This window comes from Festucalex cinctus, chromosome 21 (assembly GCF_051991245.1).
Source record: "Festucalex cinctus isolate MCC-2025b chromosome 21, RoL_Fcin_1.0, whole genome shotgun sequence".
In the NCBI taxonomy this organism is placed as follows: domain Eukaryota; kingdom Metazoa; phylum Chordata; class Actinopteri; order Syngnathiformes; family Syngnathidae; genus Festucalex; species Festucalex cinctus.
In genome coordinates, this window is record NC_135431.1 from 15,066,648 (window position 1) to 15,085,230 (window position 18,583).

The 18,583-nt window shown below is 38.7% G+C and overlaps 2 protein-coding genes and 1 long non-coding RNA gene across 6 annotated transcripts; 2 read left to right on the forward strand and 1 right to left on the reverse strand.

Moving 5' to 3' along the window:
- The first annotated feature begins 2,220 nt into the window (after positions 1-2,220).
- On the forward strand, positions 2,221-7,586 carry LOC144010618 (uncharacterized). 2 transcript variants are annotated; one of them, XM_077511019.1, is made up of 9 exons: positions 2,221-2,381; positions 2,765-2,839; positions 2,912-2,972; positions 3,129-3,173; positions 3,377-3,534; positions 3,666-3,718; positions 3,814-3,906; positions 7,197-7,288; positions 7,363-7,586. In XM_077511019.1, exons 2-7 carry the CDS (start codon positions 2,832-2,834, stop codon positions 3,822-3,824), a joined length of 336 nt encoding a protein of 111 aa, XP_077367145.1. In that variant the 5' UTR covers positions 2,221-2,381; positions 2,765-2,831; the 3' UTR covers positions 3,825-3,906; positions 7,197-7,288; positions 7,363-7,586. The 2 variants fall into 2 exon arrangements, 1 of the variants encoding a protein (XP_077367145.1); XR_013281270.1 differs by lacking the exon at positions 3,129-3,173.
- LOC144010623 (uncharacterized) lies at positions 3,461-12,487 on the reverse strand. Of its 2 annotated transcripts, XR_013281274.1 has the most exons (5): positions 12,277-12,487; positions 10,791-10,859; positions 8,729-8,829; positions 7,178-7,399; positions 3,461-3,511 (listed from the first exon to the last, which is right to left on the reverse strand). It is a non-coding gene; the product is annotated as an uncharacterized LOC144010623 (long non-coding RNA). The 2 variants fall into 2 exon arrangements; XR_013281273.1 differs by lacking the exons at positions 3,461-3,511; positions 7,178-7,399 and having other exon boundaries at positions 8,337-8,829; positions 12,277-12,479.
- Positions 12,488-13,451: 964 nt separating this feature from the next.
- On the forward strand, positions 13,452-18,544 carry nrbp1 (nuclear receptor binding protein 1). Of its 2 annotated transcripts, XM_077511014.1 has the most exons (18): positions 13,455-14,006; positions 14,206-14,478; positions 14,707-14,829; positions 14,920-15,021; positions 15,113-15,202; positions 15,274-15,314; positions 15,408-15,502; positions 15,570-15,653; positions 15,730-15,788; positions 15,942-16,040; positions 16,130-16,262; positions 16,345-16,435; positions 16,520-16,570; positions 16,651-16,786; positions 16,850-16,903; positions 16,977-17,040; positions 17,118-17,173; positions 17,307-18,544. In XM_077511014.1, the coding sequence occupies exons 2-18, from the start codon at positions 14,230-14,232 to the stop codon at positions 17,400-17,402; spliced, it is 1,623 nt and encodes a 540-aa protein (XP_077367140.1). In that variant the 5' UTR covers positions 13,455-14,006; positions 14,206-14,229; the 3' UTR covers positions 17,403-18,544. The 2 variants fall into 2 exon arrangements, with proteins under 2 accessions (XP_077367139.1, XP_077367140.1); XM_077511013.1 differs by having other exon boundaries at positions 13,452-14,006; positions 16,651-16,903.
- Positions 18,545-18,583: the final 39 nt, after the last annotated feature.

Genomic DNA, 18,583 nt, shown 5'->3' on the forward strand with positions numbered 1-18,583 from the left:
ATATATATATGTAGTAAGGTGTGTTTTTAAAAAACAAAAGCAAAAAACAATCATATTGTATAGCGTTTGTTTTTTAAATGACCATAGTAAAGCATTTTTTTCGTGACCAGGTGGGTGTTTTAAAAACAACCATGTATTTTTTATTTTTATTTTTTTTAATAAAACGACCATGTATAGTAAGGCTGGTTTAAAAAAAATGTATATATGTGTATATATATATATATATATATATGTATATTTTAATTAAACGACCATGTATAGTAAGGCGGGTTAAAAAAAAAAAAAAAAAGACACAAAAACTAACATGTAAGAGTTTTTTTTTGAACGACCATGTATAGTAAAGCATTTTAAAAAGATGACCATTTATCCGAAGGCATCCTAAAAAAAAAAAAAAAAAAAAAAAAGGTTAAGAAAAACAAAAACTTACAATTTGTGGACCCTAGTTTGAACCAATTTTAGGGTGGCAGCGTGGAAAAAAAATTTTTTTCCCCAACTGTGATAACTAACTTGCTGATGAGCACTAATGAATTGCAAGACTGTTGTTTTTTTGAAAGCCGACAAAATGTCATCTTAACTTTTTCCCCCCCAAGTGTTCTGTGTTCACCTCGTGCATTTTTTCTGATTTTGGTTTTGTGCAAATAAAAAAATATTGAATCAACCCGTCCCAGATGTGTTGTGGTTTGTGTTGACCAATACTTTTCCCAACGCATGTCATTCCAATGGCAGTTCATCAGCAAGTTCTGGAGAAGCCTGATAACGATCCTCACCTGCTTTAGAATATGGAGACATGGAAAACGGGCTAGATAGTGTGCCCCGAGGACCAGGAAACACAGCTCTGGGCCATTGGGTTCAAAAGTTATGAGAAGAAAGGGGAGAGAGAGAGAGAGAGAAAAAAAAAAAAAAAAGTCCTCAACATAGAAATTAGTGGCTTGGGTGCAGTACCACATATCACCAGCAGATGGCGCATTCCCTGGAAGAGGGTGACGTTTCATGTTAGTTGTTAGTTTATCTGGCTTTCGGCTCGTTTGTAATGGTTCAATAATGTGATAAAACAATAAACGAGTCGTTATAAGACGCCTAGCACTAAAGCCGCCAATGAATTATAATTTAAAAAAAAAAAAAAAAACGAAGAATCGTTGATAATCCGTGTGGGTGGTCACTCAAAGTCGTGGTGAAAGTTTAGAGGAAAACGGAGAAGCAACTGTGAAACAATGCAATACTGCCCTCCTGTGGATAACTAGAATAACTACAGTCAGGGTGGGAATCGGATGGACTTGTTCGTGAGATGTTAACAAACATTGGATTCGTACTTCAGTAGATTACATAGCTGACTGTCAGGATGTGGATGCGGGAATTGAAAGTAATATCCAGAATGGAATAATAAATAAATAAAAGTATTTAATGGTGTCAATAACTGGTGGGGCGATATTCGGATTATAGGAACCGTACTCATCACCTTCATTAATTTTTGACGAGCACACCAGGACGAAGTGGCAGAATTGAATAAGACAACGCTTGCTATACTGGTGGTACCGCGTTCGATCCCTCCTCTTGATTGTCATTTTCAATCATCTGAAAAAAATACCTCCATAAAAGCAGACAGGCTCTGGAATCGAACCCACGTCGGTCGAAACCGAAATCTCTGTTACAGTCCACTCGGCCAGATTGTCGGTGAAAGAATCTGGATTTTCTTCACATTTATTGCGTGCATAAACTCACGTGGAAATCTTACAAATAGGTTACATTACACGCCGAGCGCCTTTAACCACGATGGCCGAATGGTATAAAACTTTGCCTTCAGTTCAAGAGATCCGGGTTCGATTCTCGCTTGCGCACCTTCGAACTAACAAACATAACGACGAAATCTAAAGGTTGCAGAAAACGAGGTTCGAACACGAGAATAACTAAACCGAAGGCAATGTCGTATACCACTCGACCATCACGGCGTTGACAGTTTCAGGATTTTCGGTTCTATTAATAGAATCAGTGGTTGTATAGTTGGGCCACAATTTATCACTCTATGGCATAATTGCGACCAAAAGGATGACACCTGCCAAGTAAGGTTGGCCTAATGGTTAGTGACACCACCTCCGGTTCAAACGAGCGGGGTTCAATCCCCCGGTCAAGCAACGCTCCGATTTTATCAGGATTTTCTGTCTAAATGCAGTTGGAAACCTTTTTTTTTTTTTTTTTTTGTTCTCTTGGTTAAATAAAGCTTTTGAACAAAAAAAAATCACGTGATGACGTTGTTACCGAAAACCTATTTAAGCTGTGACTAATTGTATGAGCGCTCTTTCTTTTCTTCACCAGCGTCACGTCGAAATCCTCCGCCTGCTGTTCTCCACTCAGCTCGACAAGATGACCAAAAGTTTTAACAAGAGGTTTGTTTCAAGATTCTTCTTAAACTCGTAGTTGTAACTTTCAACATGTTAACCTTTTCAGTGTGGAAACACCTTGCTAGTATACTATCTAGAATGTTTACTCGATCAATTAAAGTCAACGACGTGCTAAAACGCAACAAAAGGCAGCATTTGACATGTTTGGCAATAAATGCTCGCGGTGAGTAAAGTACTTATTTGTTCAAACTTTTAGTTATTAAACGCCTAAACGGTATACGTAGCAACGGAAGTTCTTTTATATGTACTTTTCAATTAACTTTTCCCCTTTCCAGTGTCTGGAGAAGGTACAACGTAGGTTACTGGTGTTTGTACATTAACAACTTAAATGGGAATCAACTCTTAACTTTCTTTTAATTTGTCCACAGGCTTGCATCTTGAAGCGAATGGACTCTCCTTGAAATCAAGTTGCATACTTCCGCTATCTTTTTGGCCATGGCTCCGTGAGACTTTTTTTCTTTTTTCTTGGCTAAATTGTGCTTTCATGTTTCGAAGCTAACTACCGTGTTTTTCAGACCAGCCAGCATGCCGCCGGCCATTGACACGACGCCCAGCTCTACCCTGTTCTCGTCGCTGGTGAGAGATAAACACTCATACACGTTAAAATATGTTTTAATTTGTTACGTTTCGTCACATGGTGAAACTGACTGAAGGAGGGCAAGGACATGTCAGGTGACTTGGAGTGACCATTCCTGACAAACTTTTTTTTTTTTTTTCCCTTTGTGCGTGCAGGTTAAACGTCATCTTGACTTTAATGAGAGCTGCCAGAGAAACAAGGTTGTTGTTTTTTTGGTTTTTTTGTACGAGGCTGGGCTTGAGCAAGCTGCAAAACAAAACAGCTGTGATGTGGACATATGACAAACTTATGTCTTTGAAAATCCCTTTTTGTAGTTCCACCAAAGCTGCATTTAACTGAGCTTTTCTTTGGACCCTCAAAAAGGTACATTTATTCATGGGGTTCTTCTGCTTATGTCCGCTAGGTGGTGCCAAAACATCTCTACTGGTCCCTGGAGAAGCTGAACCACTTTTTTTTTTTTTTTTTTTTTTTTTTTTTTTTCTTCCCTCTCTTGAATCGGTCATCATTGAGAAACTGCTTGGCCACCAAGATCCTGCACCTGTGGTGGACAAAGACAAATATGTAGATAATCTTCATTGCTGCTGCTTTTTTTTTTAAATTGTTGGCACGTGTTAAAGTGGACTAGAAGCTGGACTGGTTTGTTTCTGCTCTGTCAATGAATGTCACTTCAATGTTTTCTTCCTATAATGCAGCTGCGTCATCACTGACAGTCCCAGAAACAACTCGCAGGTCCTCTTCTTCAATGGTGGGTTTCATCTTATGTCAAAATATTTGCTGCATTTCTTAGAGAAACAAACAAAAACTTAACACCCCCCCCCCCCCCCCCCCCTCTTTTTGTAGAGTCCACTTGACCAGGCAGTGACTGTTATCCACCACTTGTTTTCTTGGTGCTGCATTGATGCCATCAGCTTGAAGAAGTTGACGCAATTAACGGTAAGCTTTGAATGTTAACTCGGTGAGCTTCTCCATGTCTTCCAATTAGGGCTAAATGATTTTAGGAAAAAATAATTTGTTTTTGTTTTTTTTGTTTTTTTGGCAGATTTAAACTCACATTCAGCCTTTTCACAATGTACAGTAATGTTTCCAAACATGACTGAAAATGACACCTTCAAAATATTAAAATCTATTAGTCGAATAATGCAAGAACACAAGAGGTAGTAGTGTGAGGTACTCCTTTAAAATGGTTGAAGTTAAGGCAAGACCTACAGTACTACTTGGCGCCATAAATTCAATTATGTGTAATAGTCTATGGTAACTAAAAATGTTTTAAACTTTGTACTAACATACATGTTCTTTGAAAATATATGTAAATAAATTAGTGATAGACCGATATGTTTTTTTCAAGGCCGATACCGATACAGATTATTTGTAGTCAAGTTGGCCGATAACCGATATTTCAAGCCGATATTCATTTGCAGTAAAATGGGGAGGGGGGGGAATTCTTTAAAACTATATAGAATTTCTCACTGAGTAACAAATTCATGTGAATGTAGCTCATTTGGGTTTTTTGTTAGGGTTCGTAAAAATGTTTCAAAAAGATTTTTGCGGTGAAAAATTGTGTGAATATGTTCCAAATCTGTTTACGACAAATAAAAACTGACTGCGAACATCTTACAAATCCTGATGAAAACCCCAAATTCGCAAGTATCCCCTGCTCAGTGAGCTTTATCGGCCTTCAGATTCAAAACATGGCAGATGCCGATATTTGTCAAAATGCCAAATATCGGCGCCGATTATCGGTCTATCCCTAAAATAAATGTTCCCAATACTCCCATATTTTTGCTCTAGACTTGGCTGCTTCAAACAGACTGAGGGCTTTGTGATATAGCGTTAAATTCATATCATGTATTAAATCTGTTTGGTCTTTACCTTAATTGTTAGTGTAAAAACCATAAAAGTATTTCTGATTGGCGGCGTTGTTAAAGAGGGTCAGAAAAAAAATTCAATTAGCTCCAAGAGGCGAGATATTTTTAAAATAATTCTGCGTGGATATTAAATATTGTTTGTTACAAATTTAAGACTTAAAATAATTAATTTCAATCAAATAATTTGAATAAAGGTTTAAGTTTAGAAAATAATTATACATATTAATTTACTTTGGACCAGTGTTAATTTTGACAAGAAATTTTAATGTTATTTTAGTTTAATCGAATTTTAGTCTACAAAAGAGCAATTTAGTCAACTAAATTGACAGTTTAATCTATTTTCCTTCATCATACATTTCAACTTTTATACAGAAAATTAAAACACCTTTTGTGATGGGAATGTATCACGCTTTTGAAAACAAATAGTTTTTAGAAGAAAAACGCTTTATTTCCGAGACCCCAGCCAGCTTGCTGGACTATTTTCCTCTCGTCCAACGCCGAACCAGAACGCGTGTCACAGAACGCTGTCAGGGGTAAGTCAGTGCTGATCGCACACACGGGAGGTGAGGATCAAATTGAGATTCATGTTAAAAAAGCCCAACGATCCCTTTAAGTTTTCACCTACATTAAAAAAAAAAAAAAGTGGGTAATTGCTTGAGATTAATCTTACAGCCGCACAATGGATGTAAACGTGTTTAAATATTCCATAAAATGCAGTGAACCCTGAACAGTTTGAGTGGTTCTTTTCTCCATTTCATTCCTTTTGATTGGATTGTGAAATTTTCAGTGTGACCAATTTATCATTCGTCTCAAAGAATGGCTTCCATTTTAGTTTTCCTTTAATTTTTTGTTTGGAAAAAGTACTAGTGAAAAATTTGTCGCCGAAATTATCACTGCGTTGTACCTCGAGCTTGACGTCAGCCATTGTTGTGCTCTGCTCAGTCAAAGTGTAAAGGCTAATGTATCAGTCATCTTATTTTCGGTCTAGAATGCGTATTAATTGTAAAAATGTTCTGTTCATAGCTACTGGCTGATTGCTTTAACGCGGTTCTAACCAGACTTGTGTGAAAAATCTACTGTACGCCCAAGCACTTATTTCTTTTGGGTCATTCCCAACTCTGCATTTCACATCAGCCGTTAGCATGCTTAGCGACTCCCGTTTTCTTTATTCTTTATTAGTTTATTTGTCACCACGGAGGAGAGGCTCTGCAGCTCGTTGCTGCAAACTTATTAAATCTATTTGTTCTGTTGCGGATCAAGTTAGCTCAGCGCTGCGCGTTCTCAACCACGTACGGTTGTCAACTTGTCAAGCAGACTCGAAACCAAGTACCTCCGGGTGAACTCGGTGACAGCGTGTTGTAGAAGTTTTTTTTTTATTTATTTTTTTTTTTTATTTAAGTAAAGTTAAGCCCTTTTTAAATAAAACAGCAGCTTTAACTATCTCAAAACCGGACTGAGATCGCAATTCGGCCTCAAAATGATATATCATGTTCAAACATATTTACATTGTGCAGCTGTAAGATTAATCTTGAACAATTATGCACTTTTTTTTGTTAATTTAGGTGAAAACTAAGTTATATTCAGTTTTTCATTTAAACAAAGACTCCATTGTATTAAATGTCTTGAGTGTTAACCTACAGTTACAAATGGGTGTTATAATTTTCTGTATAAAAGTTGAAATGTATGCTGAAGAAAAATAGATTAAACTGTCAATTTAGTTGACTAAAATAAAATTATTACTAAATTACAACTAAAACTTCTTTTTAGTCAAAAGACAACCTTTTTTTTTTTTGCTTTTCTGAAATTAAACACTAGTCCAAAGTAAATTAAAGGGATACTTCACTTATTTAAGCCCATTATTGCAATAAAGTTAATCTTGTCAATAATTCTATTCTATTGTCTATAATTAATTTTAAACTTAATTTTTTCACATACAAATAGTATTAGTACCATTTTTTTTAAAAACACATTTTGCAACTTGCTGTCAACTGATAATGACATCATAAGGCCTCAGGTAACCAATCTCAGCTCACCTGTTTTCTAGGTTTGGTCATGTGACGTTCACAAGCTGAGCTGTGACTGGTTACCTGAGCCCTTGTGATGTCATTTTCAGTCGACAGCAAGTTGCAAAATGTGTTTTAAAAAAAAATTTCACATACAAATAGTATTAGTACCATTAAGTTTCAAATTAATTATAGACAAAATATTGTTTTGACTGCCAAAAGTATCCCAGCATGTTTTAAATGTATCCTTAAATGTAAATTGATAATGTAAGTCAATTTTTTAACAAAAAATGCCATTTGATATCCATGCAGAATTAATAAATGAATAAAAATTACCTATGATGTTCTGCTGCAGGTGCCGAGGAACATGGTGGAGCTTCCTTGGCGCTGCAGCCGTGTGAGGGATTGGGCCAAATCCCACAAGTTGTCAGTTGGACTTCTGTGCTGGTTGGTGGCTTTCATCACATCTCAAACATTTGCTGCACAACAAGCTGACTTGACTTACTGTCGTTTTGTCTTAGGTCTGCATGATCTGCTCCCGCTGGCTCACAACTTCACCTGGTGACAAGGAGACAGCAATCAAGTCATCAAACTTGTTTTTTGTTGTTTTTTTGCCCCCACCCTCTCCCTCTTAGTCCTTTAGTTTGATTTATTTTCAAGGTTTTTGTTTTTGTTTCTTTTTTTTTTTTTTTTTGCTGTTCCAACATGTATTCTGCAGAAACAAAATAAAAGTTGACAAATTGCATCTTTTCTGAACTCTTCTTGTAACGTTACAATCAATACATTACAAAAGCTCTTGAAATCTATTGTCTCCGTATCTTGTCTCTTAAAAGAAAACAAACCAAAACAAAAACCAGATTGTCAAAGGGGTGTGGCCATGTAACATGGGAGGTGGGGTTATGCAAATTACTGAACAGAAAGCAATCTGATTGGTGGGTTATGGAATAAGTGGCAGAATCTGATTGGTTGGCTTTATAAGTAGGCGGGGTTTATGCAAATTACTGAACAGAAAGCAATCTGATTGGTGGGTTATGGAATAAGTGGCAGAATCTGATTGGTTGGCTTTATAAGTAGGTGGGGTTTATGCAAATTACTACATTAATCATTTGCATAAGAAGGTGTGGTTATGCAAATTAAGCAGTATTTGCACGAGTGTTGGGGGAAAAGTGGGCGTGGTTATGCAAATAAATTTGCATACAGCGAGCTGATAGGTCAATTCTGAGAGGGAGTGGTCAGTTATGCAAATTAATTAGGATTTTCCCTGAAGTGGGTGGAGCCATGTCCATAAATTTGCATAGTGAACCTTAATTGTAGCCAGAAAGCATTTTTCAAGCCTTGAACGGATTGCAAGTGGATTGTTCAGGTTCTTGAAGATGTTTTTAGCCTCTGGTGCAAGCAGGCTTCCTCAATTCATGCTCAAAACGCATGACACCGACAAATCGTCACATTTTTTAAAACTCAAGATTGCAATTGGAAAAAAATCACAGACACACTCTTTCCAGTTGAAGAATATATTTGACTTCAGTAAAGCAGTTTTTTGGACACAGCAATAACGTTGGACTCAAGTTACAAGAACTGGTTGACAGGCTGTACATGGAAGCAGCAGCACACAACACCATGTGTGTGTGATGTCACATGAGCATGAGTAAGCCATCTCTCAGTGAGACAAAAACACAACAAACACAAACATCATTCAAGGCTTCTGGACATGTGCGAAAGATTTGTTTTCATACTATCATTTTAGTGTTATTTTGCCAAACATTTTCAATCACATTTAATAATGCACATGTTCAGAAACATTGAATGATGTTCTGCTATGTGTGCATCAAGCAGAAGTTAAAACGCACTGAGAAATGGCTTAGTGACATCACATACCTCAAAGCACACCTGTCCAAAAGCAGCTTGCTGTCAATGTAGCGCAGACCCAACAACATGTCCTGAAGTCTCACGTCTGCTGGTCGCGTGTTCGTCCAAGACCTTCCTCCATCCTGTCAGGTAAAAACAAAAACGCGTCAGCCATGCTCATTCACAACACTTCGGGGTCCCAGCTAAACACAATGCTACCTAGCTCAACTAAACAAAAAAACAAAAACAAACAAATACAATTTACAGTGAGTAAAATTGTCATTAAAATGCCTCGGTTAAAAATCGTAAACAAAGGTTAGCATGTGGAGTCATCAGTAAAAACAATTTTTAGCATTTTTTTTTAACTCAATTATTTTGACACATTTTAAGTACACAGCACACATCCCTTAAAGGGGCAGTCTGCCTGATTCACTCAGGAAAATGCACTTTTTAAATTCAGGATGTACACCCTTTAACTTTCTCTCAGTCTACACATCTGTGTTTTTGTTAACCTTTTGTGGTAATTTTGTCCTAACCCCCCACCTCCCCAGCCTGTATTTTGCCATTTTGTGTTTGTTTTGTAAACAGCGGGACGTTTCTATGGAAAGACAGTGTTTACACCCCTCCAGCCAATCGCAGAGCGGGGGGTGGCGTGTCGCAAACGGGGCCGGGCGAACGTGTCGGCTGCGTGACGTCACTCCCGCGGCAATTTGAAAGCACGCACAGATGTTTTTTTTTCACTCACTCATTCACACACGTAAGCTTCTGTGTATGAGTGAGTGAAAAAATAAATAAAAAATCTCTGCGATTGGCTGGAGGGTTGTAAACACTGTCTTTCCACTGAAACGTCCCGCTGTTTACAAAACAAACACAAAATGGCAAAATACAGGCTGGGGAGTTGGGGGATTAGGACGAAATTACCACAAACGATTAACAAAAACACAGATGTGTATACTGAGAGAAAGTTAAAGTGTATACATCCTGTATTTAAAAAGTGCATTTTCCTGAGTGAATCAGGCAGACAGCCCCTTTAATACCACGTTAAAGTTCACGTGGAACAACATTTGTGGACATCATCTATCTGTCAATAGAGTATGTCCATTAGGGCTGCACGATATTGGAAAATCATGCGATATGCGATATACTTGCTGAACATAGCGATATCGATATTATTGCGATATTTAACATGTACCTAAAGAAATTACATTTTTACTACCTAATGAAAGAAAAACATTTTTCATGTGGCAAAATAAGCAACCTTAATGTAATCTTAGTTAATTGTAATTATGTCTTGATAATTTTCAACTATTGAATGGCGATGCACATTTTAGTTAGCATGTGACTGGTCAAATTCATATAAAAAGCATAAAATTCCATATAAAACTTATTGCAAGCCTTTGCAATATGCATATTGCAAGGGCCAATATCGCGCTATCGATATTTTTTCGATATATTGTGCAGCCCTAATGTTCATCCACATAGTCAAGAAATAAGACAGTGTTATATTTGGACACTTGAGGACTATCTACTGACACCTCATGACTTGTCTATCCACTATCATAACCTGTATACATTAACCAAAACAAGTATGGTTGTATTTGGCCAATTTGGAAAGTCATTAGGTACATGAGTGCAAACAAAAACCAACTGGCTGAACCATCTCTCAATAAGCCAAACCCAATTCATCGACTGCACAACACTGCCACACAACAACTACATCATTCAGTGCTCCTGGACATGTGCCTTTATTTATTTTTTGTACAAATAATATGTAATTTTAACTAGGCAACAAAAAATCAAGCTAATAGATTTTAAAAAAATATATATTTAAAAAAATAAGTGTCTTTTTTTTTTTCCCCCCAATAAATTATTTTTCAATCATTTGGACACACCAATGTGATTTAAAATAAATAAAAATAAAAAATAAAATAAATAAAGCACATGTTCAGAACCAGTGAATGTTGTTCTGGTGTGTGTCTAAGTACATCAAGCAGAAGTCAAAATGCACTGACAAATGGCTAAGTGGCATCAGACACACCGCAAGCACACAGCATGGCATCCTCGGTGTAAAAAAAAAAAAAAAAAAATAAAAAAGTACACGTACCTGTCCAAAAGCAGGTTTCCAATTGCATGGTTGTAGCACAGAACCATCCATGCCCCAAACGGCCTCCATCTTGTCGAGAAAACAGAAACGGAAGCAGTGAGTAAGGCTCATTTGCATATCATAGGTGCTAATTTGCATAAAACATTTGGTTTTCATACAATTGAAATACACTTAGATATTCACGTCACTACTTGATAAATGTCATATTATTCAAGTTTTAGCGACAATCTGTTAGTTGATGACTTTTCATAGAATGCAAGTGATACATGCAGTGAGCAAGCAGGTGAGTGCTTTCCAACCTAAGCCACTCACCCACCCGCTCGCTCCGCTCTGCTGACTCCACCCATCTCACGCCCAGAACCCGACAAGACCCAGCCTTCGCCGCTACTGCCCCGCCCTTTGGAACTGCTGCATTCAAGGAAGGTCGGAAGTCGTATTTATCATTACATTTCATACCGTTCAGTAGTTCACTATATAATTTCATGCAGGGATGTAACGGCATACTGTCATGTAAGTTGTGCTATGTGAAGTCATGTCGAATATTTATGAATGAAAAAAAAAAAAGATATCTAGTTTATTACTCGAGTAATAGTGTTTTACCATTTACGCCATTCTAGCTGAACGTCACATTGTAGTCCGTCTTTTCCGACTTCAACGACGGACTACAACGTGACGCCGCTCTACAATGGCGACCCCTTTGGAATCGACCGTGAATGGTAAAACACAATTTACTCGAGTGGAAAATTAGATACTTTCTTTATTCATAAATATTCGACATTTCTTCACGTAACACAACGTACGTGAAAGTATGTCGCTATCTTCCTGCATGAAATTATACGGTGAAATACTGAACTGTATGAAACGCTTGTGAAATAATTTAAAAATAATACATGAAGAAAAATTGCTAGAAAGCAAGTAGTTTGCTGGAGGTCAAAATTAGTTTTGAAGGCCAATATAAAAAATAAATAAAAAACAATTTATCACAATCCACCATTTTGGTTGTTTACTTTCGCCTCGAACGCTTTCAGGTCGGAAATGGGAAAAGCAAATCGGAAAAATTCCGACCATCCACGAATGCAGCATCAACTCATCCCACAAGGCATCAGAAACAATTACTGACTCATGAATATTTCAAATGCTCAAACTGGATTTTCTTTAATCCTGCTCTGTTATTTATTTTTTGTATGTATGTATGTATGTATGTATGTATGTATGTATGTATGTATGTATGCATGCATATTATTATTATTATTATTATTGTCATCATCTCACAGTTTCTCGTGTGACAAGGAGACTAATAAACACATTTTACATTGGACAATAATATCGTAACTCGTTAGATTATGTAAACGCACGCACCTAAATGTTTTTGATCTAATCAGTCAACTGAGGACACGCTAAATATGAGACGATTGTTGTTTTTAAACACAGATATACTTTTAGAGGACCATGTAGTGAAAACGTGGAAAAGTTGAGCACGAGTTACCTTTTCACAACACGTCGCCGCTTTTCTGCAGCTGACGTACAGGTAGACTGGCAGCAGCCGACGTGGAGACAATATTCCTTTATTGTGGACGCCTCTAAACGTGTAAACAAGCCAAAAAACTTTCTGGCCATGTGCTCGATCGAATACAGTAATGAACAAACAAAATGTCAAACCAATTTCCGGTCGGTGTTTAACTTCCGGGTCGCAGCTAAATCGAGCGCTACCTGGCTAGAAATAATAATAAATGTACTGAATAACGAACCAGAGGGCAAATTTGTCATTAATGTGTGTCGAATGGTACATCCAGAATTTAAGGTTTAAACTTGAAACATTTTAAATGACTCGCACAAGCCAGGGGTCACCAATTTGTTTTCTTTTAATTCGGGTATTTTTCCTCCAACAATTCTTTATCTGACAAAATGGAATCTACAGCCAGAACATGGCACACAGAAGCAAAATCGTAAACACACACACACAAAAATATTTTGATTGTATATGTATTTCGGAATAACTCCCGGTCCCCTAATTTTCAGATTTATTTTTCTATTTTTCTATTTTTTTTATTATTATTATTCATTATTTTTATATTTCATTTCCTGTTTCATGGAATATTTTTCTCTTTTTCTCAATAAAAAAAGAAAGAAAAAAGACGCTCCCCCAAAAATATTCAGTGTGAATGCAATATGCTACCATATGCTGTTTTTTTCCTGAATTTAATAAAAGAAATACAAATTAAAAAAAAAAAAAAAAAAAACAGAAAAAAAGTTCAGAAAAACAGAAATACAATTATTCCATGAAACAGAAATAATAATGAGAAAAAAAACTAAGAAAGAAGCCACCCCCATTTTTTTCCAAGTTCCGTACCTCTGTGTAAAAAAAAATACAAATAAAATAAAATGCTACATTAAAAAAAAATATTTATCAAATAAAATGGGAGGATGCCAATCTATGGTTGCCAGATTTTAATTTTTTTTTTTTTTTTAGCAAGACTAGCAAACAGTTTAAACACAGAAAAAAACGGTTAAATTTATACGATCTACAACCAGAATATAATATTTAAAACAACTTATTAGGATTGCGTTTAAGGAGGTTTAGACACCTAAAATGTTTAAGTATTTTCATCGATTCAAGCCGCGCAAAGGGGAATGTCGCTTTCAAGATCTGGCAACCCGAACCTACGCTGACGTACTGCGTGCGAGAGTAGTGCAGTGTGCATCTGGAACTTGTCGCCATCACATTTGGCTGTGTGAAAACTAGATCTTTACAAACCTTGAATATACCACGTTAATTGACTCCTATACGTGTCTGTGGGTTTTCCAATGAAACTTTTCTATGTTAGCTGTCAGTAAATGTATATAGCAGTTTCGTAATGGTGTAATTGTGTCAACTGTGTTTAATTTTCGGGAGAATAATAGGAGTAGCAGCAAGGTTAACCCAAGGAGCGGTTGGCTGCTTGTGAACGCTAACGCTAGTTAGCTTATATTTCCGTTCAGCATTTTCAAGTGACTTATTACGTGAAAATTGAATCCTATTACGAAGCTTTGTCGTGGCTTTTGTCGCCCTGGTGGTGTTCTCCAGTAAGGAAGCTAGCCGCAACTTCGTTGAAGGAACCCAGAAGATTTTTTTGTTTCCATTTTAGCTAGCAAAGCTTAAAAAAAAAGGAGCTTGGGACCGGAGACGAAAGTGTGTTAAACTGGAGCTGACACCGTCACATTTCTTTCCTTTAACACGTATGTATTACATGTTTTGCTTGGGCTACTTGTGTTTTTCTTATGTTGTGGCCTTTCCTTTATAACGCTTGTTTAGCATTTTTTTCAAAGCGCCAGTTGTTAGCTACCCTACACTGTTTTCAAGCTAACGATAAAAACACAATGCGAGCGAGCGAATGGTGGATGAATAGGCTCATCATCGCCGGTGTCGCACGGGCAGGCTGTTCGGCGTGACCAAGCCAACATGTCGGAGGGCTCCGAGAGCAAGCAGGCCCCGGACACGGTCCAGGAAGCCAAGCCCGAGACGATGGCCTCTGCTGCCGCTACGGCCGCCGCCGGTCAAGGCGTGTCGTCGGTGTCTCCCCCCGTGTCCGTGGTGAACCAGGCGCCCGCCGCAGCCGCCGCCACGGAGGACGAGGAGGAGGAAAGCGAGGACGAGTCTGAGATCTTGGAGGAGAGTCCTTGTGGACGCTGGCAGAAGCGCAGAGAAGAGGTTGAAAAGCAATTTGAACTCACTCTCTGCATAGACTGTGCATTTTTTTTTTTTTTTTTTTTTTTTTTTTTTTTTTTACAAAAGCAACAAATGGTTTTCCTGACTGTCAATTATATACAATGTTTGTTTTTTCATAATAATGGGATAAAATGTCTCTTTTGACTAAGTAGTAGTTACATCCCACCACTGGATTGCATCGATCACATGGTTTGATTGTCCTCCTTGAAGGTCAATCAACGAAATGTACCCGGCATCGATAACGCCTACTTGGCCATGGACACTGAGGAGGGAGTCGAGGTGGTGTGGAATGAAGTCATGTTCTCAGAAAGGAAAAACTTCAAGTTGCAAGAGGTTGGTTCAACAAAGTGCAAGTTCACTGTGAAACGAACACATAAAAAAATAAAAAATAAATCCTTCAAACTCTTCCCATTCTCCCCACAGGAAAAGGTCAAAGCCGTGTTTGACAATTTGATCCAGCTGGAGCATTTGAACATCGTGAAGTTCCACAAGTACTGGGCTGACGTCAAGGAGAACAGAGCCCGGGTACGCAGACGCCATCTTTTTCCTCATCACGCTCGTCTTCCTGACAGCCATGTTAACATCGTCTGCTTCGTACCTTTTTCCCTTGCTGCAGGTCATCTTCATCACTGAGTACATGTCGTCCGGAAGTCTCAAGCAGTTTCTGAAAAAGACTAAGAAGAATCACAAGACTATGAATGAAAAAGTGGGAAAGGAAGATGATTGTTTTATTAGTTGTCACTGCTGATTGTGTTTAAATTGTTGTGTGTGTTTCAGGCTTGGAAGCGCTGGTGCACACAGATTCTCTCTGCTCTCAGGTGAGTCTTTGAAATGAAACGACTCTTCTAGTATGACACATTCACGTATGTTGTTGGCAATTTATTCAATTTTTTTTTAATTTTCTACGGCAGCTACTTGCACTCATGCGAACCTCCCATCATTCACGGCAACCTGACCTGTGACACCATCTTCATCCAGCATAACGGCCTCATCAAGATCGGCTCAGGTTAGAATTATGTCATTTCGTCATGTTTGAATAATGCAGCTCATCTTTTATTTTCTTTTTATCCTAGTTGCTCCGGACACAATTAACAACCATGTCAAAACATGTCGAGAAGAGCAGAAGAGCCTTCATTTTTTTGCTCCAGAATATGGAGGTAAGAGCTTGCATTTTCTAACTTTTTGCTTCATTTTGTTGGCGCAAATCATAATTTTTTATACTGCTCCTTCCAGCTGTTGCCAATGTGACTACTGCGGTGGATATTTACTCCTTTGGAATGTGCGCCTTAGAGGTGAGAGCTGCTCTCCATTTTGTGGTGCTAAGTGCAGTGTAAAAAAGGGCTTAACCCAGTTGGAGTTATTGCCAATCAGGTGCAGGGCACATGAGACTATTTAGTCTTCAAAATGAATTTCTAAGCCTTTTTTTTTCCAAATCCCTCTCTCAGATGGCAGTGTTAGAAATCCAGAGTAACGGAGATTCGTCGTACGTTTCGCAAGAAGCCATAAACAGTGCCATTCAGTCCCTAGAGGACCCCTTGCAACGGGTAAGCAGTCTTCTACAGGAAGTTGTTAGGAAAAGAATTTGAACCCCCCCCTCAAGCTGTCTTTGTTTTTTTTTTCTCTCTTCTCCCAGGAATTCATCCAGAAGTGTCTGCAGGTGGACCCGGACAAGCGTCCCACGGCCAGGGAGCTGCTGTTCCACCAGGCTTTGTTCGAGGTGCCCTTGCTCAAGTTGCTGGCCGCTCACTGCATCGTCAGCCACCAGCGTGAGTGGAGACACGGCCAATAGAGCAGCAAATGTGGACACAAGTGTCCTCACGTCATTTTTTATTTATTTTTTTCTCGTAGATATGATTCCCGAGAACGCTTTAGAGGAGATGACAAAGAACATGGACCCCAACCTGGTGATTGTGGAGGGGAAGGAGGGCGTTCAGATGAAGTGAGTGCACATTCATGGTCGGAGGACTTGAATTTAGCTTGACTTTTTTTTTTTTTTTTTTTTTTTTTTCAACTTTCTCCTCAGGCTGTCACAGTTTCCTGCCCTTGAGCTGGACAAGTTCCTGGAGGACGTCAGGTGTGAGAACATTTCATATGACAAATAGCATGGCCAAAAAATAAATAAATTGAATCTTTGTTCCTGTTCCTGGCTGTCAGGAATGGGATCTATCCCCTGACGGCGTTTGGGATTCCATGTCCACAACAACCTCAGCAGGAGGCGGTCAAGTCGCCCATCGTGCCGCCCTCCGTCAAAACGCCCACCCCAGAACCTGCGGAACTTGAGACCAGGAAGGTGAGAAGTCGCCGTGCGGCTAACGCGAATGAAGCTTTGACCACAAGGCCGATTTGCCCGCAGGTGCTTCAGATGCAGTGCAACATCGAGCCCGTGGATGAAGGCGCTAAGCATCATGTGAGGCGTCTCGTCACTTATGTACGCACACAGAAATGATTCCAAATGTTAAACTTGATGTTCTCCTTTTTAGCTGACTTTGCTGCTCAAACTCGAGGACAAACTCAACCGACACTTGAGCTGTGATCTGTTACCAAGTAGGTTATTGTCTGGCTAACCAGCCAACTCGCTAGGCTGTCTCTTATGTAGCTCTGTCTTTTTTTTTTTTTTTAAGATGAGAATGTGCAAGAGTTGGCCGTGGAGCTTGTTCAGCTCGGCTTCATCAGTGAGGTAGGCCCTCCTAGCCCAGTAAAAAAAAAAAAATATATATATATTAATAATAATAATAATTAATCTTTGACGTCAAAGTGTTCACTTACCTTCCTCCATTTTTAAGACTTATCCGTGACTTTTTGGTGTGCAGGGCGATCAACCTCGTCTCGCGTGCGTTCTCGAAGAGGCCTTCTCCAAGTTCTACAGCCGCAACGGTTCCCTCAACCCCGTGACGGTCTCCTCGTAGCCAAGGACTTCCCTCTGCCTCATCCTGGGTCGGCCGCCGTCTCCATCCTCCTCGTACACAGAAGAGGAAAGCCTTGCTCTTGACTGCGCCCCCCTCGCCGCAGTCTGTTTGTTCTGGTGGGACAAAGCTGCCACTAAGTGGTTCTCTTTTTTTTTTTTTTTTTTTTTGTTTGTTTGTTTGTTTTTTCTCTCCCAACCAGTACAGCCATCAAGCCTCACGGCAACAAGAAGGAAAAAAAAATGTCACTCTTGGGCTTGTTTCTTTAACTTAAAAATCATGAAATGTTGAAACTGCGAAAAAGCGGTATTTTCCTCAAGTCAGTATTAAAACTGTATTTTTAACATTTTTACTGTTAAATAGCTGTCTCCTCCTGCCTCCAGATTACTGAAGTGTTATCAAGTGTGCTTAGGCTGCTTTCCTGTCAAGCTCAAGACAATTGGAGAAAGCGTGTAGTCGTACAAGTTAAAAAAAAAAAAAATCCCAACTATTTATTTGACTAATTCACTTGCAGTACTATTGTGACCACTTGTTCTGAATGTAAGCTTTTACCCCCCCCCCCCCCCCTTTTTCATGCAATTCTCAGAACAAAACAAACAAAACATTAAAAATTGTTTCCAAATTTAGTCTGGCCAAGGTAGGAAAACGGTTCTCCAGTGCTGCTGTTTGAAATCACGCTGTTACTTTCTCCGCAAGCTCCCGACTCGTGATCAAGTCTGTGAAGGTGGCGTTCATTTTACACAAGGCTGCTTTCCATCAATGTGAACATTTTTCTTTTTTTTAAAAAACACTTGTCTGCTCTGTATGTGCTTTGCTAGTCGATGAGAATGAAGTCTGTAAATTATTTTCAAATGTCCGTGGCTGTGAATAGCGGCACAGTTTGCACTTTTCTCTCCACCTGTTGTTACTTTTGAGTGAAAATGTTCAGCAGCCCCCCCCAAAAAAACATGCAAAATTATCCAAAAGGCCATCCATCATCGGGGATCGTTTGTGTTGCCTTTGCTGCGACTGTCTCACAGGGTGTGTACAGACTTGGAGTGTGCGTGACACTCACCGCTTTCTGCTATCTATTGGTTTGCCCTCTTTTTTTTTTTTTTTTTTTTCACTTCCCGAAAATAAAAAAAATAAAAAATACTAATCAGCAATTTGCTCTGTTGAGTTTTAAATCATAACACAAAATCGAC

Coding starts and splice junctions, on each gene's coding strand:
- nrbp1 (XM_077511013.1), top strand. CDS start 14,230: ATGTCGGAGGGCTCCGAGAGCAAGCAGGCCCCGGACACGGTCCAGGAA. Junction 15,203..15,273: donor ACAAGACTATGAATGAAAAA/GTGGGAAAGGAA, acceptor TGTGTGTTTCAG/GCTTGGAAGCGCTGGTGCAC. Junction 15,654..15,729: donor TTTTGCTCCAGAATATGGAG/GTAAGAGCTTGC, acceptor TGCTCCTTCCAG/CTGTTGCCAATGTGACTACT.
- LOC144010618 (XM_077511019.1), top strand. Junction 2,973..3,128: donor CTACCCTGTTCTCGTCGCTG/GTGAGAGATAAA, acceptor TTGTGCGTGCAG/GTTAAACGTCATCTTGACTT. Junction 3,535..3,665: donor TGGTGGACAAAGACAAATAT/GTAGATAATCTT, acceptor CCTATAATGCAG/CTGCGTCATCACTGACAGTC.